This window comes from Pocillopora verrucosa, chromosome 8 (assembly GCF_036669915.1).
Source record: "Pocillopora verrucosa isolate sample1 chromosome 8, ASM3666991v2, whole genome shotgun sequence".
Taxonomy (NCBI): Eukaryota; Metazoa; Cnidaria; class Anthozoa; order Scleractinia; family Pocilloporidae; genus Pocillopora; species Pocillopora verrucosa.
This window is the reverse complement of record NC_089319.1, coordinates 5,488,742-5,515,560: the sequence shown is the minus strand read 5'-3', so window position 1 is coordinate 5,515,560 and position 26,819 is coordinate 5,488,742. Positions and strand designations below refer to the sequence as shown.

At 39.9% G+C, this 26,819-nt stretch overlaps 6 protein-coding genes and 1 pseudogene across 6 annotated transcripts in view; 2 read left to right on the top strand and 5 right to left on the bottom strand.

Moving 5' to 3' along the window:
• Positions 1-1,023: 1,023 nt before the first annotated feature.
• LOC131796683 (apolipoprotein L3-like) lies at positions 1,024-2,931 on the bottom strand. The gene has a single exon (XM_059114296.2). The coding sequence runs from the start codon at positions 2,879-2,881 to the stop codon at positions 2,048-2,050; it is 834 nt and encodes a 277-aa protein (XP_058970279.2). The 5' UTR covers positions 2,882-2,931; the 3' UTR covers positions 1,024-2,047.
• A 2,569-nt stretch (positions 2,932-5,500) lies between these two features.
• The window catches only part of LOC131796996 (cornifelin homolog), a 63,923-nt gene continuing 42,604 nt past the window's right edge, over positions 5,501-26,819 (bottom strand). Inside the window, exon 5 of the mRNA XM_066170932.1 lies at positions 5,501-5,510. The gene's annotated coding sequence lies outside the window, so the exon portion shown is untranslated. The remainder of the gene's footprint in view (positions 5,511-26,819) is intronic.
• Positions 5,517-8,223, bottom strand: LOC131797627 (uncharacterized). The gene is made up of 3 exons (XM_059115282.2): positions 7,867-8,223; positions 6,500-7,133; positions 5,517-6,183 (listed from the first exon to the last, which is right to left on the bottom strand). Exons 2-3 carry the CDS (start codon positions 7,117-7,119, stop codon positions 5,727-5,729), a joined length of 1,077 nt encoding a protein of 358 aa, XP_058971265.2. The 5' UTR covers positions 7,120-7,133; positions 7,867-8,223; the 3' UTR covers positions 5,517-5,726.
• On the bottom strand, positions 10,065-11,781 carry LOC131797589 (apolipoprotein L3-like). The gene has a single exon (XM_059115228.2). It carries the CDS (start codon positions 11,718-11,720, stop codon positions 10,896-10,898), a length of 825 nt encoding a protein of 274 aa, XP_058971211.2. The 5' UTR covers positions 11,721-11,781; the 3' UTR covers positions 10,065-10,895.
• Positions 13,161-15,948, bottom strand: LOC131797168 (actin, cytoplasmic-like). Its single transcript, XM_059114791.1, has 3 exons — positions 15,631-15,948; positions 15,444-15,554; positions 13,161-14,081 (listed from the first exon to the last, which is right to left on the bottom strand). Exons 1-3 carry the CDS (start codon positions 15,883-15,885, stop codon positions 13,317-13,319), a joined length of 1,131 nt encoding a protein of 376 aa, XP_058970774.1. The 5' UTR covers positions 15,886-15,948; the 3' UTR covers positions 13,161-13,316.
• Positions 19,602-22,655, top strand: LOC131797071 (actin, cytoplasmic-like; annotated as a pseudogene).
• LOC131796541 (actin, cytoplasmic) lies at positions 23,532-25,952 on the top strand. Its single transcript, XM_059114140.2, has 3 exons — positions 23,532-23,875; positions 23,961-24,071; positions 25,014-25,952. The coding sequence occupies exons 1-3, from the start codon at positions 23,621-23,623 to the stop codon at positions 25,776-25,778; spliced, it is 1,131 nt and encodes a 376-aa protein (XP_058970123.1). The 5' UTR covers positions 23,532-23,620; the 3' UTR covers positions 25,779-25,952.

Sequence of the window (26,819 nt, the reverse complement as noted above, 5' to 3'; positions counted from 1 at the left end):
GAATTTAATCAAAGTGCTCTGTGAGCAAACTCGTGAATTGACATATGATTTTTTAGATTATGTTTAATGTTATCTGGTTTAGGGAATTTTGTGGTTGATTGTCATATCTAGAGTACGAGCAGTACTTCAGTGTTCGCTAATGTAGCATAGAAACAAAGTAACGTTGGGATAAGAAGGCATTACAATTGAAATGATCATGCTATTACATTTGACAAGGGTGGATGATGTCATGTGTTTTAAACGTCTATCATTTTGTTTCTGGTTCAAAAGAAAAGGTTGGAAGTAAATGTGGGTGAAAAGTGAAATTTACTGTCTTTCATTGTAAATATTAGAAAATAAAGGCAATATTGTCTAATGAAAACATTAACGATTCCCTCTTTATCAAATGAGAAAAAAGGGGACGAGTTTTGAGTGATATAACTAAGCCAAGCCTGCCACCGTCATCTTGGATCTCCGCCTGGGTAGATTTAAGTCACGTGCTAGGCAACGTACCATCAATAACAAGATAGAATTTCATTTCAGGCCTATTTATCAATTTTGTGGTATGTAACTTTCGCATTTTAGTACGTTGTATGTATGTTGAATCTTCAAATTGTCTTGAAACTTAAAAGAAAATTGTTCTTTAAAAATTCACTGAAAATCGGTAGCTAAAAAATTGTTTGTTTAGGTGTTATTTGATTTTCGTGTTAACTTGTAATTTCGTCAGTCGTCGGCATCTTCTGTTGCTTCACACAGGAAAAATACACGCGACGAAACGTAATGATCAATTTTGTCCTCAATCTCAGAGAAAAAACTTTTGAACATCTGTAAACTCCGAGCGCTTCGCAGTAAGTGATATTTTCAATGAATCTTCGGATTGTTTTCAAGTTCAAGGACTGTAAATTAAATTATGAAAAACGAAGGTTGTTCTGTTATTTCAGTGTGAATCCTTGCATGCCTGCTAGTCGCTGGCGCCGCTTGTTGAAACTAAAACGAAAAAAAAACTCTTTTAAGATTATCATTGGCTTCTTTTTCACCCCACCACTATTCTTAGCAACAAAGGTCGCCATTTCGTCTGTTTATTGCTCGCCAAAAACTATCAAATGCACTCAAAAGCCTAAAATCTAAAAAAAGTTTACAGGAATCGACCAATCGAGCGAGCGAATGCCATTCCCCACATCGTATCTATAACTCGCTCTTGCGCATGCGCGCAATTCACGAGTTAAAAAACGGCAAACAAAAACAAACAAATAATAACAAGAAAAAATGACCTTCGTTGCAAGAAAGTAAATCATAAGTACAATACGTATAAAAAATTTGGCGCAATTCCAAAGATAAGGCTGCATGGAATCTTTTATAGATCGATTTCCAGCAAAAGAATACTTATTTTTAGGCTTTCGTCGATCTCAGGTCCAGTTGATACCAAGTAGTTTAATTTCCAGTCGCTATTTTGGAGATGAGTTTTTGCCGGGAGTGGTTAATCTGAAATTGTAATGACCCAAAAATCGCTAGGCAGGTAGCCGACTGAGTGACAGTTCTACCACTCATGCATGTTAAAACATGACGTTCAAACAGGTGGTAATCAGGGATAGGTGAATTGATAGATCTAAATACTAAAACACTCGCACTTTTTGTTTCTTAACAATTAATAAATAGATTATCCACAAACGAATCCTTTCGTTTTACCCTCACGAAATCGCAGTTATTCTTTTAGCCGTAAATTCTTTCCTTTTGCATTGGTTACCGCAGCAACGTGACAACTACGGGTGCCCTTCAGTCGAAAATGTAAATTGTATGATCGTAATTTTTTGTTTCGTTAATGAATCGATTCCATCGACGAAAGCCAAATCATCTCGCAATCTACTGTTTTATCAGTTGTTCATCATTTTCTATTTTTCCTATCTTCTAATGGCGCCAGATTGAAAAATCCTCGAGCAATAAACCGACGAATTACAAAATTGTGTCGGTTGATGTTTAACTTAAGCTTTACGACCGTACCAACTATAAAGGCCGCTGGCACGAGATTTGCCTTTGCGTTGTAATGTTTATATTTTTCCTCAAATAAAAGTCATAGAGGTTTTTTTCGCTGGAATTCTTCGACAGCTTGAAGTATCTCGTTCATTTCCTTCTCCAAATCATCTGCCAGCTCTCTTAACTTTTTAACCGCCTCTGGCTCCTTCTCTTTCTTTCCTTTTCGAACGGAGTCAATCTCCGTAAAGGAAGTTACCATAGTGTAAATGTCCAAAGGGAGAAGTGCAATGCTCACTGCGAATATTCCAATCCGAGCGGTGTTTCCAGCTATACCTATAGATCGGAGTATTCCATCCATACCCTCACTTGCCACTGTCGTTGCCACACTAGCGCCGGTCATGTTTATTCCGTTACTCACATCGACGAGGTTTTTCACCAACAAGGCGACGCTTATATTACAAGCGAGACTATTTTTCACGCTGCTAAACGATTCTTTGGATACTTCACGACAAAGGTCATCTAAAAGCCTCTGCACAGGTTCCTGTGCTTTGCGATCGGCGTCGATGATTTCTTGCGCCGTCGCGAGCTTTGTTTTGAAAATTTTCGATTGTACAATGCTGGAACCAGCCACAGTAGCGCCTCCGCCGGCGCAGATCGCTCCTCCAACCGCAGATAGAATCAGTGAAGTCCCAAGACTGACAGCAGCGAGACCGAACCCCGTAGCGGCTAAAACAAAGCCTCCGATTGATGCTGATGAGCCCGAGATCTTGGCAATGTGAACATTCTTGTAATGTTCCATAAGTTCATCTGCCAGGCTTCGCAATGTTTCAATCGTTTCTTGGCGTTTTACAGACCATTGACGAATACTGCATGTCAACTGCGTGGTGCAAGTCACAAGGTCTATTTGGCTTTCCCCTTCGTTTGGGGTCATGTCGTCGTCTTTCTGAAATTTAACTCCCTGTGAAACTGCATCAGATTCCATTTTTTTTTTAAAAAACCTCAATAGCCTCTCTTTGATGTTCACACCTCAGCCTCTCTCTGACGTATGCTTTCTGGCATCTCTTGTCCTCTTTTCGTGCTTAACCGTTTTTTTTTTAGTTTCTTGTTGCCTTGGTATTAGGATTTGCCCCTTGTTGCCGATGCATACAGCAATAAGTAATAGATAGATTTCATATTCAAATGTTGCATGATCAATCAGAATCAGTTTAGCCTTGGGTCCGAGGTTTTCTTCACAGCTGTCACCAATGCGCTGTTTCCATGCCTCAGCAAAGAAATCAAAAGCCATCCGCAAGGGTGACTTCGTAATCAGCTCCTCACCTACATCCCTCCGGGCCTATTACCTTTAGGTTCAGCAGGGTCAGCGGTTGTGATTGGATCTATTGGAGTATCGCCTGTGGAGACCCCCATGTCTGAAGTGAGCTCGATCGTGACACGAGCCGAGAGTGCTTGTGACTTAGTTCAGCGGGTTTATTAGTAAGGACAGTAGAAGGAGTTTATCATCGTCGTGGTCAACTATGCTTCTACTTTTGGGCTCAGTGCAAGTTTCAGCTTTTCTTGAAGCCTTTATGATATATCGCTGGCGGCGCCCGTGAGCAATATGAAAGCGAATCTTGTGTTCTGATTGGCTACCCGAGCGGGCGAGATGGGCCCATCTTGCCCGCTTCGGATTTCCCTCTTTAGTCCCGCACAAGAAAGAAAATTCCTAAGACTTGGCGATGCAGTCGCTAAAGGCGGTAGAATACAGTCAAAATAAGGAAAACATAAACAACTCTCGTGGGTTTATTGTGCCCCAAAAGCAGTTGGCTTTCTTTCCCGTCTCTCGAAATAAACAAGTTAATTTTTGAATCTTAATTAAGCGAAATCTTTTTGCTATATGATGAATCCTTTATTGACCAAGCATGCTTGGTCAAAATGGCTGCATATTATTGAACAAAGGGGGTAAATTTGTAAAGAAACTGTGGTGCTGCGTCGGTGGGAGATTATACCTGGGCATCTAAGTATTATCAACTGAGTTGATGACGTAAATTGGCCACCGTAAAGAGTTTAAATACTGACGTTTCGAGCATCAGCCCTTCGTCAGGCCAAAGAAAATGGAGCCACACTATTGGTGGGAATATGGTGTCCAAGTTTTTCTGAAAGTAATGGTGCTGCGGTTGAGCAAACCGTGAGAACTACACATGTTCGGAGGGGAAACCAACAGAACTCAATCAGGAATTTCAAGTCCTCGGTAAGTTGGATGGCGCTTCGAACGTCCTTTGAGAAAGCGAAACGTGCCCTAAAAGGTACTACTTTAGTATTGAAAGACCATCAAGTTCGCTGACTTGTGCGAGTTTGGTTGGCTTACAGACAACAAGTATCTATCTGACGAGCTCACATCAAATTCTGATGACGAAAAGAAAATTTTCCAAATAGAAAGGAGAGCGGAGAGAAAAGCGGTCAAGGATAAGTGTCGTCAGTAGCAACGAGCCGGTTCTTCTCGGCTAAGGTCATCCAGTTATCAGTCAAGAGCTTCTGTCCCTCCAAGTTCTTCCAATTCGTTGGTAGGCTATCGCCCAATGTGTAAGGATTTTGGTAACTTCTGTGGTTAAGGTCCCTGTCAAGATGAGGATCATATTTATTTTTCCTTCCGTTTGAATCTGCCACCACATCCATATCAAACTCATGGGGTACAAATAGTCTTGACATGAATGTAGTGACCACGCCCACTTCAACACCCCACTCAAATCGAGCGTAATTTTCGAATGTTTTACCATCGTGCGGATTCTCTACGGAAAAAGCACTCAATGTACCTCTGAAATATTAAACTAAAATATTGTGGCTTTCTATTTCGCTAATTTTCTAACTTGAAGGTAAAGTTTTTCCCTCGTCATTTTTACCTTTTCTCCGAGCGGTTGCGTGAAATTAACAAGGCGTTTTTGATCAAAACACGACCGAGCGAAGGGTCTCAGGCGATATCTCTTTTACGCAGGCGCAAACTAAAAATGTACCGCCAGAATCAAAAAGAGGAAAAAATTTCCTTTGTTTTGATATGTAAAGTGTCGAACAAAAAGCAGATTTACCTTCGTCAAATGGCGTTTCAAAACAGCTGTATCTTCCTCCTTTTGATTTTTCCTGTTTTGTAAGCGTGAAAGCAGTAGGAGAGGGATCGGGAAACTCGGAAAGCGCTTCGGGAATTAATCTGCCATCGTTGTTATCATTCATTCACTGGGTAAATAACTGCAACTGTGAATCGTTCCTTTTAACCTTTCTTTACATTTTAACAATTCAAAAGCTAAAGAAACTTAGATATCTTACAAAACGGACTACCACCACTGATAAGTGGCCTCAGAAAAATAAAATGATAATTGTATAATTTACACACACACATACACACACACACATACACACACACACACACAATTTCTTCAAAATCGTAATTGTTCAACTCACGTCATGACACCCAAGAATAGGAAAAATCCGGTTTTATAACATGACTATGCAGTCAATTGCTTGGTTGTACTCACAATTTATAGAACTCCAAAATCACTTCTTGATATTATTACTACTATGATCAATGTAATCAGTGTAATCTCCCGTGAATACTGAACACAGTGAAGTTCCTGGGTCCTCTTTCCTAAAAAAATCGACCCTATCATGATAACGGGCTAGATTGCTTGTTTTTTGCAAATGTAATCCTTAAAATGAGTTACTAAAGCAATGAGAAGACATGAAAACTGGGAACAAACATTCCAGCAACTTATTGCCAAGTTCATTAATCACTAAGAACAACTGCATGTCTAAATCGCAGGGTTTTTCGGATTGTAAACCTGTAGCATAACTGCTGTTGTTGGCCCCCACCAGTTGGTAACAGTTTCTTTGTCCTGAAGATCACTGATGTCTGATCTCCTGTGCAGCTCTCCATCTTTCACTTGGAACAAGGGAGAGTTGTTTCTTTCATCTTGGTCAACAAATGGTATCAGGTCGGTCACCACAGCATGATCAAGAGTTTTGCTGGGGTTTGTATAAGCGTCGTACACTTGATCAACTGATTTCTGAACAGTATCTGCTACAATCTTTAGATTATCCCTGCTCTCTTCATGAAGAAGCCTTCCATCGCCATATGCAATCCACTTGTCTCCTCTCTTGTTTGTGACACGCAGACCATACTTGTTATCTTCATCGTGCATGTACTTACAAAGCAAATTGCCAACTTTGGTAGAGGTAGTTCCATTGCCCAATTCAACTCTCGGTGTCCTGAAAGCAGAGATTTGTCAGCAAGTGGTCTGATTCTGAATATAGAAATTTAATCGAAGCAAACGCCTTTAATATAAAAGGCACAATACCCCTAAATATTAATGAACTAAGGTATCAGGGTACTACTAGAACTGTATGTACGCGGAAATAAAATTAAAGCGCAAATTAAGAAAGGTTTAAGACGTATGCACTAATAAAACCATTAAATTATAAAATTTTAATGTTATGAAATGTCACGCTATGCGATGCTATGTGATGTTATGTAATGTTATATTATGTGATGTTCTGTGATGTGATGTTACGTTATGTTATTCACCTTATGTGTCCACTTGCGAAGCTGTCAGTAAGGAAATGGCAAGCAAATGCATCCAGTGAAAATGCTTCGTGAAGAAGCCTCTTGCGCTCATCTTCATCACCCCCGCGATAGTAACCAGCCTCCCGTGCTTTGTCAATCGCCAGCTGATGGCCAGTCAGGTAAGCGTCCTTTGCGTGGGGAAGAAAATGGTCGTGATTATTTTCAGCTAATTGCAGCATCCTACCCTCTTTCACTGGCAGGGGACCGAGCCATTTACCACCAGTGATTTCGTCCCATGTTTTCGCATCAATGGTTTTACCATTTTCGCTTTCTTTCTCTAATGTGGCCAGCAGTTTGTCCAGCTCCTTCATTAACTCATCTTTCGGTGCGCGTGCCAGAGTGTTGTATGCATCCCTGAAGCGCTGCTGGCGACCCGAGTCTTCTTCGTCTTGTCCTTTAGAAGGATCAATGATTGGTTGTTTCGGTAAACCATAAAAATCTCCAGCAAGGGCTATAATTTGTTGAAATTCAATTTCCACACCATTTGGGAGCGTAAGCACTCTTAGTTCATCCATTTGGATAATCTTTCCAATATAATTGTGCTCATAGGAATCAAACAGTCTCCTGGGGTGGGCCGCCATTTTGTTATTTCACTCTATGCAAAGAAAATGTTAAGATCGTGAAAGGTTTTTGTCATCGTGGCTTTAAATCAAAATAGCTATTAGACACAGCAATTGTTGTTGACTCTGGTTGAAATCTTTTACATTATTGAAAAAGCCACTTTCCCCTTTTTTCCGGTGCGGCACTTTGGACAGAAGAGAGATGCGCCAAAACTGAGAGCCCCACTTTGCTTTTAAAATTTTATTCGCTTACGTTGCTCGCCAGTTTATCGAGCAGTCTATTGTTCCTTACGGAAATATATTGTTCTCAGACTAACACAAAAATTCGCACATGCAATATCTTATTTTGAAAACTTTCCGCGTCTTACAGACTTGACAAAAACCTTTATGTGGAAACAAAATTCTGTCTTCTACCAGAACTTTTAAAAACATTTCTACTAAATATTTCTCTGAGGAAACCAATATTGATACAAGGTGGTTCTGTTTAATGAATTGACCAAATTTGGGTATTTTGACCTTATCGAAAGTAAAATACTTAATTTCCCATTTTTCTTAGAATTAAAGCCCTTCTGGAGGAAGCAAACTACCTCAGGTGCCCATTCCTACTAAAGGCTATTTGTAATAGGCATAGAATGCGGAAAGAAATCAGCGGAATTCGGTTTCTTAACATGTTGCATGAAATATATAATTTGCTTGATCGCGATGCACGAGTACTTGTCTTGTCATGACACCACTGTTACAGTGTAATGATATACACTTGTACTTTACCTTAAGTCTGTAGTTAACTCTTTCTCGTGGCTGCACCCGCACCGCGTCAGTCTCAGCACTCACTGAGGTAATAAACCAGGTAAAAGACTTCGCGCTGTTATAAACACCCCGATATGATAAGCATTTCATCTACGTTCTTCCTTCCGGTCAGGTGATATAGATTATCCTACGTTTTAAACAAATGGCTACAAACCCGTTATTTATAACTTGTAAAGTAGATACCGTATTTCTTCACCTATCAGCCGAGCGATTTTTTCAGAATTTGACACAAAAGTTTGGAAGATTTTTTTCACGAGAAACGGGGTTCGGCTTATAGTCGAGGGTTTGGGATTCAAAAACAAGTACAAATGTAATGTTAATGCAAAATGACCGTAAATTCCGTGACTGCAGCGCTCTTTACGTGACATGCTCTAAAACTGTCATGACAACAACGCATTTCTGACCACAAATTAGATTCTTTGCTTCCCACTCATTGAAAGACGATCTTACTCAACTCAATTCACATTACAAATGAAATATTTGGTATCTCACCTGTGAAAACCACTCCATCACTTGCTCGTCTAGTTCGGGATACTTGGGAGTGAAACGGCCCATTTTTGCACGTTTTGCAGACATGTTATGCTCACAAGAAAGAATAGTCGCCGGGTCACTTCTCCAGCGTCGCACTATGGATTCGCTAAGTCCATAATCTCAAGCGATTCCTGAGTTTTTTTCTACAGTTTCAGCTTCCGCGATAACTTTTATCTTGAAAGCCATAGTACACGAAGAGCGGCGTGCTTTTGGCATGATGAGAATAACAGTGACAAAAGAGATACTCGATTGAAACGTTTGTCAGGTTACAGCAACTGAGAGTATTGTTGTGTTTCTGCAGTCGCGTAGTAGTATTTACATCTTCGATTTTTTTCTTTTGTGTTTATTATCATTTTGTGTTCACTGAGCCATTTCCCAATGTTTTCCGTAAGGTTCGCTCACTCAAATGGCCGGTTACAATCAGGAATTTCGCTCTCGGTCTATAGCCGATGGTTTTGCTTTTTCTTTTGGACAATACGAGTCTGTTAGTAGGTATCTAACTTTTTGGGTCTTGCCTTTAAGTCTAAATCGGCTTATAGGTGAAGAAATACGGTATCATTAAAATTTAACATTCATAACTACAGCAGTCGCCATGATAAAGCTACAGCTGCAGAAGTTATAAAATGGTTATTCTAGAATATTTTTCGTTTAGGTGAAGGCGAGTCAGCTGTGGGCCGGAACAGGGCATTTTGCACGATCTGAAGTCCTTCATTTATTCAACACGTATTTTTGTTTCGTGAATATTAATTACATTTGAGACAGCAGAAACCACAAAGTTTTTGAGTGTCAATTACCTGTCAAGAGTTAACGCTACGCCGAATTCCACCAAACTAATAACCTTTTGTCGTACGTTGAGGAATCATGTTATTTTTGTTTTGAGGGCCTGTGGCCCTGTTCGATTTAAAACCAAATATGGAAATAAAAGAGGACCTTCTTTCCCAATTTTGCTTCAGAGCCGTTAATCGAAAATTCTATCACTGATTAACTTAGATCTACGGAAGAATTATTACAACATTCGAATAATTTAAGGAATTACTTTAAAAGTTAGATATACCTCGAGAACGTTATTTCTACTGTGGAAAACAGGCTAAAAATCGCATTTAGTTCATTAAGCCCTGAAGAAAAAAGCCATTGAAGGAAAAAAATTTTGGCCATTATTGAAATTTTCTAACCGAGCGTCGCTTTCCCTAACCACAAAATGGGAGTACCGCAGAGGTTTATAAGAAAGACTCACAGGTGTACCCTCGCGTGTTCAAAAGCGAACTTCTCCTTACACTGTTGATAGAATGTTAAGCACACAGAAAGTGAGAATTGAGAAACTGAGCGACTGATAAACAAAGGCTTGAATCTACACTTAAATTTCATCCAACAATTATTATAACGTGTGGCAATCGTAAACTTGGGAGAATTGATATTTCGAAATAAGAAAGAATACGCATGCAACGCGAGTTGGACCTTATGAAACGTCTCAATCAAATTGGTCTTGTCAAGTTTGCTTTTGCAATTTAGTTAAATACATCCTTTCCAAGTTTCATAGGGTTTTCCTCTTTCCTCTTTCCTCAGGGGGTACTTATTTGGGAGGGGTGTTTGTTCGACATTGTGAGGGCGCTTAAAAAAGAGCGAGGAAACACAGCATTAAGTCGCATTTATTTACTAGCACACCTCTCTACCGTCTACTAAAATAGGTATCAATATAATCGAATAAATGTAAACTTATGTTTCTTTCCCTGAGTACTTTAAGTACAGATGTTTTTGTCACCGGTAACATTTTTAGCCTTATAAATCAAATTTGATAACTTGCCGGGCAAAGATTTCCTTACATGACACGCGAGAATCGATCATTAAATTTGATAAATATGGAGCTATTGTTCACTAGAAATTACCGAATTATACTGCATGCATTTCACACATTGTAACTGCGTTTACATAGAATAAAAAACCAAAATGGCGGACAGGTTAGGAGAAAGTAAGAACGTTTTCACTCATAGTTTGGAGAAGAATACATTAAAAAAAACACCAAACAAAGTACAAACTACCGGCTAAAAATCTTGAAGGCTTCCAAAAACGGCTATGACGAGAGTATGTAGTGAAACTTACGAACTGGAGACCTCGAACAAACTTGACAAGGAGTTTTACGCAACAGTGCGTAAGAAAGGAATGGAAGGTTACGAGTGTGATAGTCATCATTTGACGGTTACTGCTAACACAGTGAGAGTACAAACACTCCGCTACTCTTTACAAAGAGTTTAGAAGGGCTAGCCTTTGAAAAGTTGACTCGTTCTTATCTGTCCTAAATTTTTATCCGCAATCACGTTATCTTCCTGCACAAACAGACTAACTTATAAATGAAAATGTAATTTTCATAATTTGCTTGGTGCAATCGGTTGCAAGTTCTTCATTCTATAATCAACAAGTTCAGTCTCAAAATACTACAAGCTTTTCTGGCAACACATCACACCTTAGAAGACTGAGTTGTCCAGGCTTTCTTCGATGTCGTTCACAGTTCCAAGAAATTCATCCATTTCTTTCTCCAGCGCTTCCGCTAAACCCTTCAGCATCTTAACAACTTCGGGTTCACTCTCTCTCTTTTCTTTACGAGCGTTATCGATTTGTATGGAGGAATCCACCAGAGTGTAGATATCAAAAGGAAAGAAGATGGCGCTGACTGCAAACAAGCCAATCCGAGCAGCGTTTGCTCCTATTCCTATGGCCCTAAAAGCTGTCTCTATCCCCTCACCAGCAGCTATCGTAGCAACCCTTGCACCAGCTTTTGCGCTTTTGCCCAAATCCACGAGGTTTTTTATCAGTATAACGACGCTTCCAGAAAAGGAGATGCGATCTTTGAGCTCACCAAATGACGTGCTCTTTATCTTGGACACTTCACGGTCTAAGTCACCCAAAAGCTTTTGGACAGGTTTAAGTGCTCTCTGATCAGCCTCCATGGCTTCTTGAGCAATTGCAAGCTTCTTTTGAATAATCCTCCTTTTCACAAGACCAGAACCAGCGGCTGTTGCACCACCTCCAGCACATAGGGCCCCTCCGACAGCTGAAAGTATGACGGAAGATCCAAAAGTGAAAGGCGCCAAAGCAAAACCGGTTGCAACGAGAGCGAACCCTCCGATCGCAGAAGACGAACCAGCAATCTTGGCGACGTTGACATTGAAGTGATGCTTCAATATATCATCCGCTAACTCTCGTAAAATACGAACCGTGTTTTTACGTTCAACAGACCAAAGTCGAGCTTTGACTATTAGCTCTCTTGAAGCAGTAAGCAGTTTCTCCATTTCACTGTAAGATCGGACCTCGCAGTTGTTGTAAGAAGTTTAGTTGTTTGTTTTCGGTTCGGCATGCCTCGGCATGCCTCGCATGAAAATTTGGCCTAAGGAAAGTTTCTTCCCTCCCCTGCCCACCCCCCCCCCCTTTCCATTGTTAAATTCCATGACTTGTTTCGATCTGATAATTTAACCGCAGAGAGATCGTTTATTTTACGTCACTCTGTAGGTAATATCTCGTCTTTGCCTTTTAATCAGGCTTCCAACCACGAAGCTTCAACGAAAAGTGTTTGCAATTTGAAATATTGACCTGCTTCAAAGAAAGGTGCGTTAAACAAAAGTGAACGAAAACGAAAAGAAACTAAAAAAAAAGAAAAGAAAAACACCTAAACGTTAAACTCCAAGAAAGTTGACGGTGAGGATGACTGTTAATAAACGTTGCCTACTCCCTGTTGACATGTGGTTTGAATGGTATGCTGCTTGTATTTCGATGTTTCCCCAATCTTTTGTCTGATTGAAAATCAAAAGTTCAAACAGACCTATCCGAGGTATTAATTTAAAAATCCCTTCAACCTGACTCTAGCTAACGAGAGAGGCCCTCATTTCAGCGTTTCAGTAAGAGCGTTTTCTCGCCAGCAAATAAGTTTGAAACCTTGCGCATCGCGAGCTGGCGAGAGGTTTGAAAGTAGTCTTGCATTCATATCAGAACGGGATATTGTCGTTCTCCCCAACAAGTTCATGGCGTCGTTTCCCTGGTTTTCTCGTCTCGATCAAAACGCCCTGGATTTGCGTAAATTGTGCACTTATAAACGAGATAATGCTGTTTAGAATGATTCCAGAACTCATTTCCGGGATAACCAGGTCCCTTTATTTGTTTTATTTGGCGTATTTGTGAAAATTTACCGCTACAGTTACGCTGGGTTCCCCAAAGTAAATTGAAACACGGTCGTTAGCAAGCGATCCAAGGTTTCAGGACTCAGCTCTCCTTTAGTTGAGCAACACTTTAAAGAGTTTAATTAAACGATGTAAGAGCTTTTCTTTGATACATTTCTTTAATGCTATATGAAAAACTCTAAGAATGGGTTGCTGATGAATTTTATGGTGCCCACGTTTGCATTGAAGTGCTTGTCATTGTACTTGCACGCTAGCCTTACTCTCACCTAGAGAACAAACTCATCAAAAATATGACCCAAGTTTAAAAAATTTCACACTGCTCTAAAACTGAAACTGGATACAGAATGTAAGCAAATATACTTGCCCTTTCCTCGCCCCTTCCTATTAACTTTGCGCATGCTACGATACCCGATCATATCCGAACCCGCACTCCTCGTAAAACACCTCACATCGCTGGGTGTCAAAACGTTCGGATCACTCACGGGTTACAGCTTGATTTCCGCCAAGTTAGTAAAAACATAAGTGACGAACTCGGAAAAGAAAACTCATAAGAAAAGAGGAATTTAATTTTTTGTTTTATGACAAACAACTGCTCAAATTCAAGAAAATTACAAATGAACTGTGAAGGAAAGAATGTCTCCCGTCAGGAGCCATTAGTGCGCTCCTGATCCCATTTTTTCACAGATTTGGTGCAGTGAGATTCCCAAATACTTCTTAGAAGCACTTGCGGTGAACAATGGAGGGACCAGATTCATCATATTCTTGCTTGGAAATCCACATCTGTTGGAAGGTGGACAGTGACGCCAAGATCGACCCTCCGATCCACACAGAGTATTTACGCTCAGGTGGAGCAATAATCTTGATCTTCATTGTGGGTGGAGCCAGAGCAGTGATTTCCTTCTGCATTCTGTCAGCGATTCCTGGAAACATGGTGGAGCCACCAGACAACACTGTGTTGGCGTACAAATCCTTACGGATATCCACATCACACTTCATGATGGAATTGTATGTGGTCTCATGGATGCCCGCGGATTCCATTCCAAGGAAGGAGGGTTGGAACAAGGCTTCGGGTCCACGGAATCGCTCGTTGCCAACAGTGATAACCTGGCCATCAGGAAGCTCATAGCTCTTTTCCAAGCTGGAGGTTGAGGCAGCAGTCTGCATTTCTTGATCAAAATCCATGGCAACATAGCAGAGCTTCTCTTTGATGTCACGCACAATCTCGCGCTCAGCTGTGGTGGTGAACGAGTAGCCACGCTCCGTCAGAATCTTCATCAAGTAATCGGTCAAGTCCCTGCCAGCCAAATCAAGACGAATGATGGCATGGGGAAGAGCGTAGCCTTCGTAGATGGGAACTGTATGACTTACACCATCACCGCTGTCAAAGACGATACCGGTTGTTCGGCCAGAGGCGTAGAGAGACAACACGGCCTGGATAGCTACATACATGGCTGGCGCGTTAAACGTTTCGAACATAATCTGAAAAAAAACCCAGAAAATATCAGATTCATCTCATTGAATGCTTGATATCGAAAAATACCTAATTTTAGCCTTTGTGTAGCCGTACCTTCCCCCCCCTCCTCCCCCAGGTTAAACGGAAGCGTCACCTTGCCTCCGTTTTGCCTTGCGGGGGGAGGGTATGCGTAAAGCATTATGCATTACCGTATTTCCTCGACTGAGGGGGGCTTTTAAAGTTAGCGTAGTAATAAGCCAAAATTAAAAGAACAGACTATGCACAAAAGGAATGCTTTAAGCACAAGGAGATCGAACTAGCTGGAAGTGACCTTAACGGAAAATGAACTTTTCTCCTGAACTGATTCCGGTGCAGTTGAAGCTCAAACAGTTTAACTAAAGTGGCAATAGAAAAAGGTTTTCTTTGTATTCCTACTATTATTAAGAAAGTAAGTAAGAGAGAGGCGGGCACTTTTTTGAAAGGGGCGTTTGTTTAACATTGTGACCAAGGCAGGGGGAGGGGGTGCTTATTTGGGGAAGGGCCCTTATAAGAGCGTGGGTGCTTATTCGAGTAAATACGGCATTAAGTCGCCTTCATTTACAAGCACACCTCTATACCGTCTACTAAAATAGGTATCATTTTAATCAAAAAAAATGAAAATACCTTTTCGATTTCAGAACTTGAAGCGACCGCGAAGATGTAAACTAATGTTTCTTTCCTTGAGATATCGTTCAATTAAAGATTTTTTTGTAATAGGCAACATTTTTAGCCATATAAGGCGCTGAAGAAAAATCATTCTCTTTTGGAATTCCTCTCTCGGAAGAGGAAGGGAAAAACAATTAGAAAAATCAGTTGTGGGGAGGAGGTTTCCTTGACGGAATATCTTTGCTGTAATTGTTGTGCACGTAATGCTTAGAAGTTCAATTTTGTTGTTCTGGTCTCTTCTGCCGCGATTCTATCCGTTCCTCACCTCCCCCCCCCCCCCCCCTACGCACCCTATTACTCCCCCTATCATTCAAGTCTGGGACTTCCATGAAAACAACGATGTTACGTTAAAAAGAAAACAGTTTTGTTCACGTTAACAGGTGTAAATGTTATCATGGTGGATTGGAATTCTCGATATCGAACCGAATAGAAAAGAAAACTTCAAATTTCCACGACAAACATGCTGCCACACTGGTATTTCCTTCTAACCAAGGGATTATAAACTGTTTATATTCTCATGTACTAACTCAAAAGCGAATTGTACAATTTACGTTAAAACTTGTCTGAATTATGCAATAAAACAAAGCGAAAATCTTGATCACAGTTATTCAAATTTATGACGGTTAATGAATCAAAGCAAAAGCTAGTTTGGATTCTTATCACTAGAAATTTGTAACTGTTACCTGTGTCATCTTTTCTCTGTTGGCTTTTGGATTTAGAGGAGCTTCTGTCAGTAGAATTGGGTGTTCCTCTGGAGCAATGCGAAGTTCGTTGTAAAACGTGTGATGCCAGATCTGAAATTTCAAATAATGTTTGTCTTAACTCAATGAAATTCCCTGTAACTTAACTGATAATTACAATTTCAGTTACCTTTTCCATATCATCCCAATTGGTTACGATACCGTGTTCAATGGGATATTTCAGAGTCAGAATACCTCGCTTGCTTTGAGCTTCATCGCCGACATACGAGTCTTTTTGACCCATACCAACCATCACACCCTGATGTCTTGGGCGACCGACGATTGAAGGAAACACTGCACGAGGAGCATCGTCCCCTGCAAAACCAGCCTTGCACATACCAGAGCCATTGTCCACAACCAAAGCAGCAACTTCTTCATCAGCCATTTTTAGTTCAATTCGTGGAAGCGAGGAGGTACAAAAGTGTAAAAAAAAGGCTTGAAACTGATTCAAAACTCAATGCTTGAAATTATTTTCATAGCTGTGAGCGGCTTATATAGGTAAGGGATTTTGTTCACTCAGGTGATTGGTAGAAAGTTCTCATTTATTGTGTGATATTGAGCTTATTCCGGCCACCTGTGATTCCAGTTAGAAATGTCTGCGGGATTCCCGTTATGTTTTCATACAAACGACGCTTCGGCCTTAAAATTAAACAATACTATGTCTTCTTGTTGAATTTAGCGACTTTGCAAATCACAAATCGTTTATATTGAGTTGTTAGTGGTCAGCAATTTTACCGGCTCAAGTTTGTTGCCGTTAACTTTCAGTCACAGCAGTAATTGATTAAAACACAAGCTTACTCTTGTTTAGCTTTTTTCCTGTAGGAAATATTCGACTTCACTTGGATCAAAGAAAAAAAGGAAAACAATATGATTTCTAATTAACGCCAACGGAGCTGGCAAGGAGTCCAAGTGTAAAACTCACTTCTTTTGGCCATATTTGGTTACGGAGCGCACACAGTGTTAAACAATTTGGTTAATTGAAAAACAAACAACTTCAGACTTTATTCACCTGTCTTTTCTGCCTAAATCGGTCTGAATAATCAATTATACAACGTAAGGAGTTTAGTATACTTCTAAATTTGCAAATCCCACAGTTATCATTTACGCTGCTAAATTATTTCATGAATATCAGCTACATTTGAGACGGCAGAAATCACAAAGTTTTTGAGTGTCAATCACCCGTCAAGAGCTAACGCTGAATTCCACCAAACTAATAATCTTTTGTCGTGTGATGAGGAAATCAAGTTATTTTTGTTTTGAGTCCAAGCAACCAGGGATCTGTGGCCTTGTTCGATTTAAAGCCAAATATGGAAATAAAAGAGGACCTTCTTTCCTAATATGGCTTTAGAGCCGTTAATCGAAAATTCTATCAATGATTAACTTAAATCGACGGAAGATTACAACATTCGAATAATTCAAGGAATTAATTTCAAAGTTTCATACACCCTGAGACCGTTACTTTTAATGTGGAAACCAGACTAAAAAATCGCATTTAGTTCATTAAGCCCTGAAGAAAAAAGCCATTGAAGGAAAAAATTTTGGCTGTTATTGAAATATTCAAACCAAGCGTCGCTTTCTGCTAACCACATAACGGGGGTCCCACAGAGGTTTACTTGAAGACTCACAGATGTACCAACGCGTGTTCAAAGGCTAACTTCTCCTGACACTATCTATAGAATCTAAAGCACACAAAAAGTGAGAATTGAGATTTTGAGCGACTTATAAACAAAGGGTTGTAGCTACACTTAAATTTCATCTAACGATTATTATAACAAATGTTGGACCTGAATGAAACGTCTCGATCAAATAATTGGTCTTGTCTAGTTTGTTTTTGCAATTGAGTTAAATACATCGTTTCCAAGTTTTGTGGGGTTTTCCTCTTTCAAAGCAAACTAAAAGGATGACGAAAGGGTAAATGAAGGTAAAACTAGGTCAACAAACACACAACTCAGTGTGGATATGTAAATTTTGGATTTATTAATAGGCTTCGTAAATAGTTCCAGCCCGACCAACTATTTTAACCATATAAGGAAAAGAACAAAGTTCCAAGTTGTCTGATTCCTCAGCCTCTCGCGATTCAAAAAAACACGATCACAGAACTGATTTGCACAAAATACGTTTGTCTCTTTTTTTCATTCTCTTTTTTTCATATCAGCTGTTGTCTTGGAAATGAACCTGCCCTCCTCCCTGAACGAGAAATCAGCAGATCCTATATGCGGCCATCTTACTCACTCAGCAGCTTGACCGCTGACCGACGAAAAGCGGTCTTCGATCTCTATTAGCTGTGAACTGTTTACTATACTTTTTAGCCCCTGAGCCAATTCAAATTTTCAATATTTTCTGGGCAATACATGTACTACAACACCAGTAGTGCTATTTGTTTAATAAGTTTTCAAACCACTGAATCGCGCGCAAGGGACTCAGTTATATTACCTGTCAGAGTGTATCTTAGCGTAACAGGTGACAGAAATAAGAGAGGCAAGGAATTAAAAAAAATTACTTGCAGAGGTAAAGCAGAAACAGAAACGGCATAGTGATCGATTGTAAAACTAATTTTAAACTTTTACAAATATGGCAAAGTTTTATTTTTTTACAGTTAATCCCTGAGAAGAAAACATGCGGTACTAAGATTCCGAGCCTGCTAGCTGTTGCGGTATGTAACCACACGAAGAAAGATTTAGAAAAGGGAAATTCAGAAACAGATTAAATCCATCCAAGTAATGAAACAGCAGTGACCATTTACTATTGTTCGTGATGATACCCTCTGAAGGCGAGACCTTTCTTTTCCAAGTTCGTAAAGAGTCTTTAAGCATATACATACTGTACCAGCTTGGGAGTAGCACCAGAAAAAATAGCGCAATTTCATCAAGACCATACTCGCTTTGTCAGAATTAAATTGTTTACCTTTTTAAACTGCATTTTTTTACCTAAAAAGGTTATGAATGGGTTGTTGCGTTACGGCGTTCAATTAAAATGCATTGAGGCGTGTGGATGAACTTGTCTCCTAAATAAAGAAACTGATGTGTCACAAAATCACTCTAAGACAAACATTCAAATTACGTGTCCACAACTCGGGAATGAAAAATGGATAGCTCAGCAGAAAAAAAATATCCAGAATGAATTTGATGAAATTTTTAGAATACTACTATGCTTCTTTTTACTTCAAATGCATCTTTCAGTGTTTCATCCGTAGCTATAGACGAATTGCGTAAACCTCTATTTATGAAGTTTCAGTTATTTCTCTCTAAGTGGTTCATTTGAATCCCACAAATATTTGTATCACCAAGATATTGAATTGGAAGTATTTCAAAACCTGTTTCAGAGGTTATATAGATGTTGATTGTGTAATAAATGGATCTGGTAGAGGTAAGAATTGTCTCGAATCTTCTTAGGTTTCCGTGAAACAATATAATCGCAGTAAAATGCAAATTCGGTTGCCGGGGCTAAGTCGACACCACGAAACAATTGAAAACATATTCCAAACTGTATTCTATTAAAGCGACGCTCAAGTCTGAGAGAAACGATTTTGCGTCGTAATAACTCCTATCCATATATTTTCAAGCTAAAGAATCGCCTTACTCTAAGCAATTCCGAGAAAACTAATATAAATCGAAGGAAATTCATTCATAAAACTTCGGTCTGAGAGACTCAGACCGGCAAAATCGGTGTCGGAAATCACGTCTGTGGTTTATTTTCCACGTCCGGCATATAAAACCGAAGAGGGTGTATGATACAAACAAAGCGTTGCATTTGCATTTAAGGACTCCGAAGAAGTACGTTCCCTTGATTGATCTCCGTAATTTTACAGAAAGAAACGTTCGGCCATGTCACTGGTATCCGCTTGAACGATTGTCGGTCCCAGCTGATATCGCCAAAACAGCCTTAGTTACTGCGCATAAATTGAAGTCTGATGTGTTCGATTTACCATCGACAAGAATAACCTAGCGCCAAATTTGGCGAATTTTAGCGTGGTTTTCATAAAAATTTACACAGTTTGAAATAAACATGAGTTTTACCACCCGGAACTACATCATTCTATGCGTGTCCATTTTCAACCAATGATGTTCAAGCATTTACCGGCATAAAGCGTGGAACGAGGTGTATAAAAGATCACTCTGAAAGCGATTTGAAAAAGTAAAATTCTAAGCAAAGATTTGTGTCCAAATCGTCGAAACTATCCGAAATGGCTGACGAAGACGTTGCTGCTCTAGTTATCGATAATGGCTCTGGTATGTGCAAGGCCGGTTTTGCAGGGGACGATGCTCCTCGTGCAGTGTTTCCTTCAATCGTCGGTCGCCCAAGACATCAGGGTGTGATGGTTGGTATGGGTCAGAAAGACTCGTATGTCGGCGATGAAGCTCAGAGCAAGCGAGGTATTCTGACTCTGAAATATCCCATCGAACACGGCATCGTAACCAATTGGGATGACATGGAAAAGGTAAGCTTAAGTTTTAACCTTTCATTCGCAGTTCACAATAATCGCCTAACAAGATTTCCTTATAATATCAGATCTGGCATCACACCTTCTACAACGAGCTTCGTGTAGCGCCCGAGGACACCCAGTTCTACTGACAGAAGCTCCTCTCAACCCAAAAGCTAACAGAGAAAAGATGACACAGGTAAGGTTTTCCGCTTTGATCAATTTTAAATACGAAGAAAGAGTATTCGGATGACCCTAATGGTGATAGAGTGCATTTGGGCGTGGACAACAAATCTCCTAGATCGCGTTATTCCTTACTGATCTGCCAGAATTGTGTTTTCTGACCCTCAACTTTGCACTAGAATCAATTTAATTATATTGTTTACGGATGGTTGCAACCATATTCGCCTCGACAGAGATATTCTCATAATACACAGCAATATTGTAAAGTAAATTTTTTAACGTTTGTTTGATTCGTTTAGCAATATGCGCTAAATCCTACTCTCAAAGTATATTTACGATTCACATAAGGTAAAGTGAAAGTTGCAACTGACATGGACCTGATAAAACTTGTGCTTTCGGTTACTTTACGGAAAATTTGCATATACCGTACTTTGTTTGTTTGAATCAAAAAGTACTTTACGATATGCTATAGAGATATCAAGTTGAGTGCACGCAATATTTCTATCGTATTTTTTTTTCACAAAATATCCCTACATTTGGGTAAGAAAAAACTAAATCTTTTTGAGGGAGGTTTTAATTTTTTCTCACCGAAGAAAAATCTTTCGAGGTACTACCTGATCATCTGGGTTAGTTTTGTGGCCATATATGGTAAAGAAAAACGCCAATTGGTCAGAATTTGTTATACAAGCTGTAATAAGGGTGACTGATTAAAATGCACGTTCGGTTGCACCTTTTGTTTGAATTGTAAATAATTGACACTAGCTGATTGAAGACCGTTTTCGCCTTGAATTTAAATTGTGTTTAACAATAATTCCTAAATAAAAGGATCTGAAGTAACTTGCAAAATCGAAGCATTTAAAATGCAAATTTAGTTTTTTCATGAGGCATGACGGCCTTAAATTCCTCTTAGCTCACACTGCGTGTTCATAATTAAAAATTTGACCGGAGATTTAAAATATGTCCGACGCGTGAATAGAGGGTGCTCCGTTTTGTTGTATTTTTTCTGAAATGTTTTTCTCCTCGCCATCAGATTATGTTCGAGACATTCAACTCCCCAGCTATGTATGTAGCTATCCAGGCCGTGTTGTCTCTCTACGCTTCTGGTCGAACAACCGGTATCGTCTTTGACAGCGGAGATGGTGTTAGTCACACAGTTCCCATCTACGAAGGCTACGCTCTTCCCCATGCCATCCTTCGTCTTGATTTGGCCGGCAGGGACTTGACCGATTACCTGATGAAGATTCTGACTGAGCGTGGTTATTCATTCACCACCACAGCTGAGCGCGAGATTGTGCGTGACATCAAAGAGAAGCTCTGTTATGTTGCTCTGGATTTCGAACAAGAAATGCAGACTGCTGCCTCCAGCTCCAGCTTGGAGAAGAGCTACGAGCTTCCTGATGGCCAGGTTATCACCATTGGCAACGAACGATTCCGTGCTCCGGAGGCCATGTTCCAACCCTCTTTCCTTGGAATGGAATCCGCTGGCATCCATGAGACCACATACAATTCCATCATGAAGTGTGATGTGGATATCCGTAAGGACTTATACGCCAACACAGTGTTGTCTGGTGGCTCCACCATGTTCCCAGGAATCGCTGACAGAATGCAGAAGGAAATCACTGCTCTGGCTCCACCCACAATGAAGATCAAGATTATTGCTCCTCCTGAGCGTAAATACTCTGTGTGGATCGGAGGATCGATCTTGGCGTCACTGTCTACCTTCCAACAGATGTGGATTTCTAAACAAGAATATGATGAATCTGGTCCCTCCATTGTTCACCGAAAATGCTTCTAAATAAAAAGTCAATTTTTAAAGAAAGGACAAGACATATAAGACAGACAGATTAAGGAATATTGTTATTGCGGAAATACAACTCTTGAATTCTATGTTGTTTCCCTGACCCGTATTCTATTTTTGTAGATATGTTCGTGTTGTTTATTTCCTAATAAAGACGAGGAAATATCTGTGAAACAATATAAATATTGAAATAACGGCCGTATCGCTCCTTCCCTAAATGAAACAGTAATCCGATTTTCATCGATAAAAACCACTTGCCCTTGGTTCCTTGCATCTAATCCAATGCCTTGTGACAAATATTTTGTAAATACTATAGAGTTCAATTTCTGCAGGATAATTTCGTGTGCAAAGAATTAACCCTTAAACTCCTTAGAGTGATTAGCACTTGATTTCTCCTGACAATATCACCCCCAAATCACACATAAAGGTAACAAGAAGCTCTAGCTTGTTAAACAAATTCTCCTTGTCAGCACCTAAGGAAATCTATTGAGAACAGAATGGAGAATATGTCTACTGATGTTAGGGTATAAAGGGTCAAAGGCTAAAGCTCAGAACCCAATAAGACCAGACATTATTTTTTGTTTTAAGTTCCAGTCTCCTGCATAATAAATTGATTCCCAGGGGAAGGACGGAATGCCTGGCGGCAGGGAGTGGAAAAAATATAATTTGTCTGGCTTTTTGCATAAAGCCTGTATCGTCTGGCAAATGGTTGATCTGCAGGCGGAGTGTCAAATAAAGAAATTTTCACCTCAAATGGCTTTTAAATTTTGATAGCCGACAAGTATGATGTTTTTTTACATGTTTAATTAGAATTAATAATTTGCAATTAAAAAAAAATCCCGCGAATTCACATTTACTCTCTTAATGACCTCTACACATCGGTTGGAGATGGCGTTACATTCTTAAGAAAGTAGTTTGAAACAAAATTCTTCCTTAAATGTATTTGTTACTTTTTAACTGCCCATTTACGTAATCATTATATCCAGTTTTTTTAAGTACTTATCGCTCCAGAGTGATGGAATGACAACATATCTTGCGAAATTTTTTACCTTCGATGAAAATAAAAAATTGAACTTTAAAATCCGTATTTTATGGAATATAAGAATTTAGTAGTGCGTCTTGGGTGTAAATGAATTTAGAAATACGTAAATATCAAAGCACGAGAAATTCATAGACAGACAGTAATACTAGACAGTCTACGACAGTTTGCGCAATTTGATTTTCCACTCTGAAAACAAAGGAAGGATTATCATTTTTCGAATTCAAAATTCACGATAACCTATAACCGCAGACCACCTGTAGGAGCAAAGCTGCGCTAAAACATGTCTATATTTGGTAATAGAGACTCATTTGCTTCCGGCGGTTTCCATATCGGTCGCTCCAACAAATTACCAGATCGTTTGAAAAATCTAGAATTGAATTAAAAGTTCTTTAATTCAATGGCCATTAGAATTGAAACGAGTCCAATATTACCGCTTGGGCTTCTGTAGTTTTGTCTTGCGGTGAAATTTCCAGTACCCTCTCGATTTCCGCTTGATGTCACGAACTTACGTCACGTTTGAAATGAGCTTCATTACTTCATCCAATCGTTGGACGGAACGGATATCCTTGCATATATTAACCGCGCCAAAGCATACACCCATCATTCGACGGTTGTATCGATCGACTGAACTGTGAGTATACCGAAGGTTGCTTGGTAAATTTTAGTACTTTCATAAAATGGCTGACGAAGATGTTGCTGCTTTGGTTGTGGACAATGGCTCCGGTATGTGTAAGGCCGGTTTTGCAGGAGATGATGCTCCACGTGCAGTGTTTCCTTCCATCGTCGGTCGCCCAAGACATCAGGGTGTGATGGTTGGTATGGGTCAGAAAGATTCGTATGTCGGCGATGAAGCTCAGAGTAAGCGAGGTATTCTGACTCTGAAATATCCCATCGAACACGGCATCGTAACCAATTGGGATGACATGGAAAAGGTAAGCTAAATTTAATCTGGTTTCTATTCCAACTTCTAGTTCTAGTTCGTAGCAATCGCTGAACAACATTTCCTTACAATTTCAGATCTGGCATCACACCTTTTACAACGAGCTTCGTGTAGCGCCCGAGGAACACCCAGTTCTGCTGACAGAAGCTCCTCTCAACCCAAAAGCCAACAGAGAAAAGATGACACAGGTAACATTTACGAGAGACGTTAAATTTATTGCTCTTTAACCGCGCTTGTATCTTCCAGCCGGCGCACCCTGTTTCGCTTGCCTAGAAATTTCAAGTTTCTACGACGCCCCTGTTGTTCAACCGCAGTGACGCGAAAAGTTTACTATTATACTAAGCCCTCTGTATGCCAGCAGAAGCGATCATATAATTGAACCATTTTCATGAAAACGTCGGCGACACGTAAATTAATCTCGGATTAGATCTATTGTAATACCTTTTTCACAAACTCGAAACGGAAATTCAGGTTTAAGAAGTGAACTTGAAACGAAACTGGGCGAGGTTTACGAAAATAATAAATTTTGCAACCAGTGTAAAAAAATTTGGGTAATTCCTTTCGACATAAGAGATTCTAGATAAACAAGAATAAAATTTGCGTGTTATTTTTATAATATAAAGCAAACAATGGTTGACTCATCCCTAGATGTTAATTTAGTCACCGCTGATGTTGAGAAGTTGTTATATTTCCACATATGGTCACAGCGGTACCCTATTGGTCAGATTAGTGAGATTACGGACTTTAAACTCGATGAAGCGCAGCGGTATTTTTGCTCCACTAACGCAAAATATTCAGTAGATTATATAACGATGAATTCCCGCTTTTCGGCTTCGATATTTTATGACTGTAGCATTAAGATGAATCTCTGACTTACGGCAAGGTTCACAATATTCAAAGACATGAAAAATAGCATTGATTTCTAATGATTACTTCTATCAATTAAGTATACAGTTTTTTTTTTGCTCGTTAATATTCACAAAATTACTGTAAAAGCCTTGTTTATAATGCGTGAGTCGATCGGTAAATGAGTTTATCCGCTCGTTACTGATAGCTTGAATGCATAATTATATCGGTCTGCTAACATATTTTCATTCCCAACCAACCAGAATTCTCCCTTTTTCCTTTAGATTATGTTCGAGACGTTCAACTCCCCAGCTATGTATGTAGCTATCCAGGCCGTGTTGTCTCTCTACGCCTCTGGTCGAACAACCGGTATCGTCTTTGACAGCGGAGATGGTGTCAGTCACACAGTTCCCATCTACGAAGGCTACGCTCTTCCCCATGCCATCCTTCGTCTTGATTTGGCCGGCAGGGACTTGACCGATTACCTGATGAAGATTCTGACTGAGCGTGGTTATTCATTCACCACCACAGCTGAGCGCGAGATTGTGCGTGACATCAAAGAGAAGCTCTGTTATGTTGCTCTGGATTTCGAACAAGAAATGCAGACTGCTGCCTCCAGCTCCAGCTTGGAGAAGAGCTACGAGCTTCCTGATGGCCAGGTTATCACCATTGGCAACGAACGATTCCGTGCACCAGAGGCCATGTTCCAACCCTCTTTCCTTGGAATGGAATCCGCTGGAATTCACGAGACCACATACAATTCCATCATGAAGTGTGATGTGGATATCCGTAAAGACTTGTACGCCAACACAGTGTTGTCTGGTGGCTCCACCATGTTCCCAGGAATCGCTGACAGAATGCAGAAGGAAATCACTGCTCTGGCTCCACCCACAATGAAGATCAAGATTATTGCTCCTCCTGAGCGTAAATACTCTGTGTGGATCGGAGGATCGATCTTGGCGTCACTGTCCACCTTCCAACAGATGTGGATTTCCAAGCAAGAATATGATGAATCTGGTCCTTCAATTGTTCATCGCAAGTGCTTCTAAACAGTAGCACATGTCGTAATGTCTGGATGACATTAAAAATGAACCGACTTTGGGCTGACCCAAAGAATTGCAATAATATTTCTTAGAAGACATTTCTTCCTTTTTTTTCTATTAAATGTACAAGTTGTGATAGCTTTTCTAAAAATGTTTCTAATAAAATTATCTCAAGTAAAATATGAATAGTTAGAACGAATTTGTTTTCCTTTCGCGGTGGTTTGGTTCTTTTTGATAACCCTAGCACCCGGACACAAGGCAATTATTAGGGGGAAAAAATTTTCAAACTTTTGGAAAAACGGTCTGCCCTCGCTAACCTTCACAAAGCGACCTGTAGCTTTTATAAGAAGAGGTTCACTCTCTCATCCTTTAGAGTGACTTGCATCTAATTTCTTCTTACAGTGTAACTGCTGGATCACACAATTAAGTCGTAAGAATCTCCTAATTGTTTGACACATTCTTGTCAGAACCACAAGAGATGTTTGAAGAACGGTATGCAGAATACATAAACTGATGTCCGGGAGAAAAGGGTTACATTTATTTTGGAGTCCATACAAATTGTCGCGAGGATGTTAGATCGGAAAATAAATTTCTGAAGCTTTTCGTACGGACTCGAACGAAAACAAAAAATAGGGTTGTTTGTTCGGTAAATATCTCGAAACAAAGCAGCCCAGAATAATCTGGTTAAGATATGACAAATTAGATATGAACTGTTGTCTTCACAAAACCTATGCGAGTAGGCAGAAATACTCGCATGTAAGACGTCAACGAAAATAATTATTGCGTGTAATAATTATTTCTGAGCACCATCGTTGGACCAAGTGTAAGTTTTGAGAGGTTATAAGACTTTCCTTCAAAGGTAAGACGAGATCACTCGGGAAAACCTAGTATTCTTCACGGCTGTTCTTTGGTCTTGTCACGCATCACGCTATCTCCGTCGCGGCTGCGAAGGAGACTGGCGAACATAAGGAAGGACAGTTTTGTTTACGATTCTTGGAGGTAGTAAGGACAGGGAAATACATGTAACGAAAATTACCGGTCACAAAC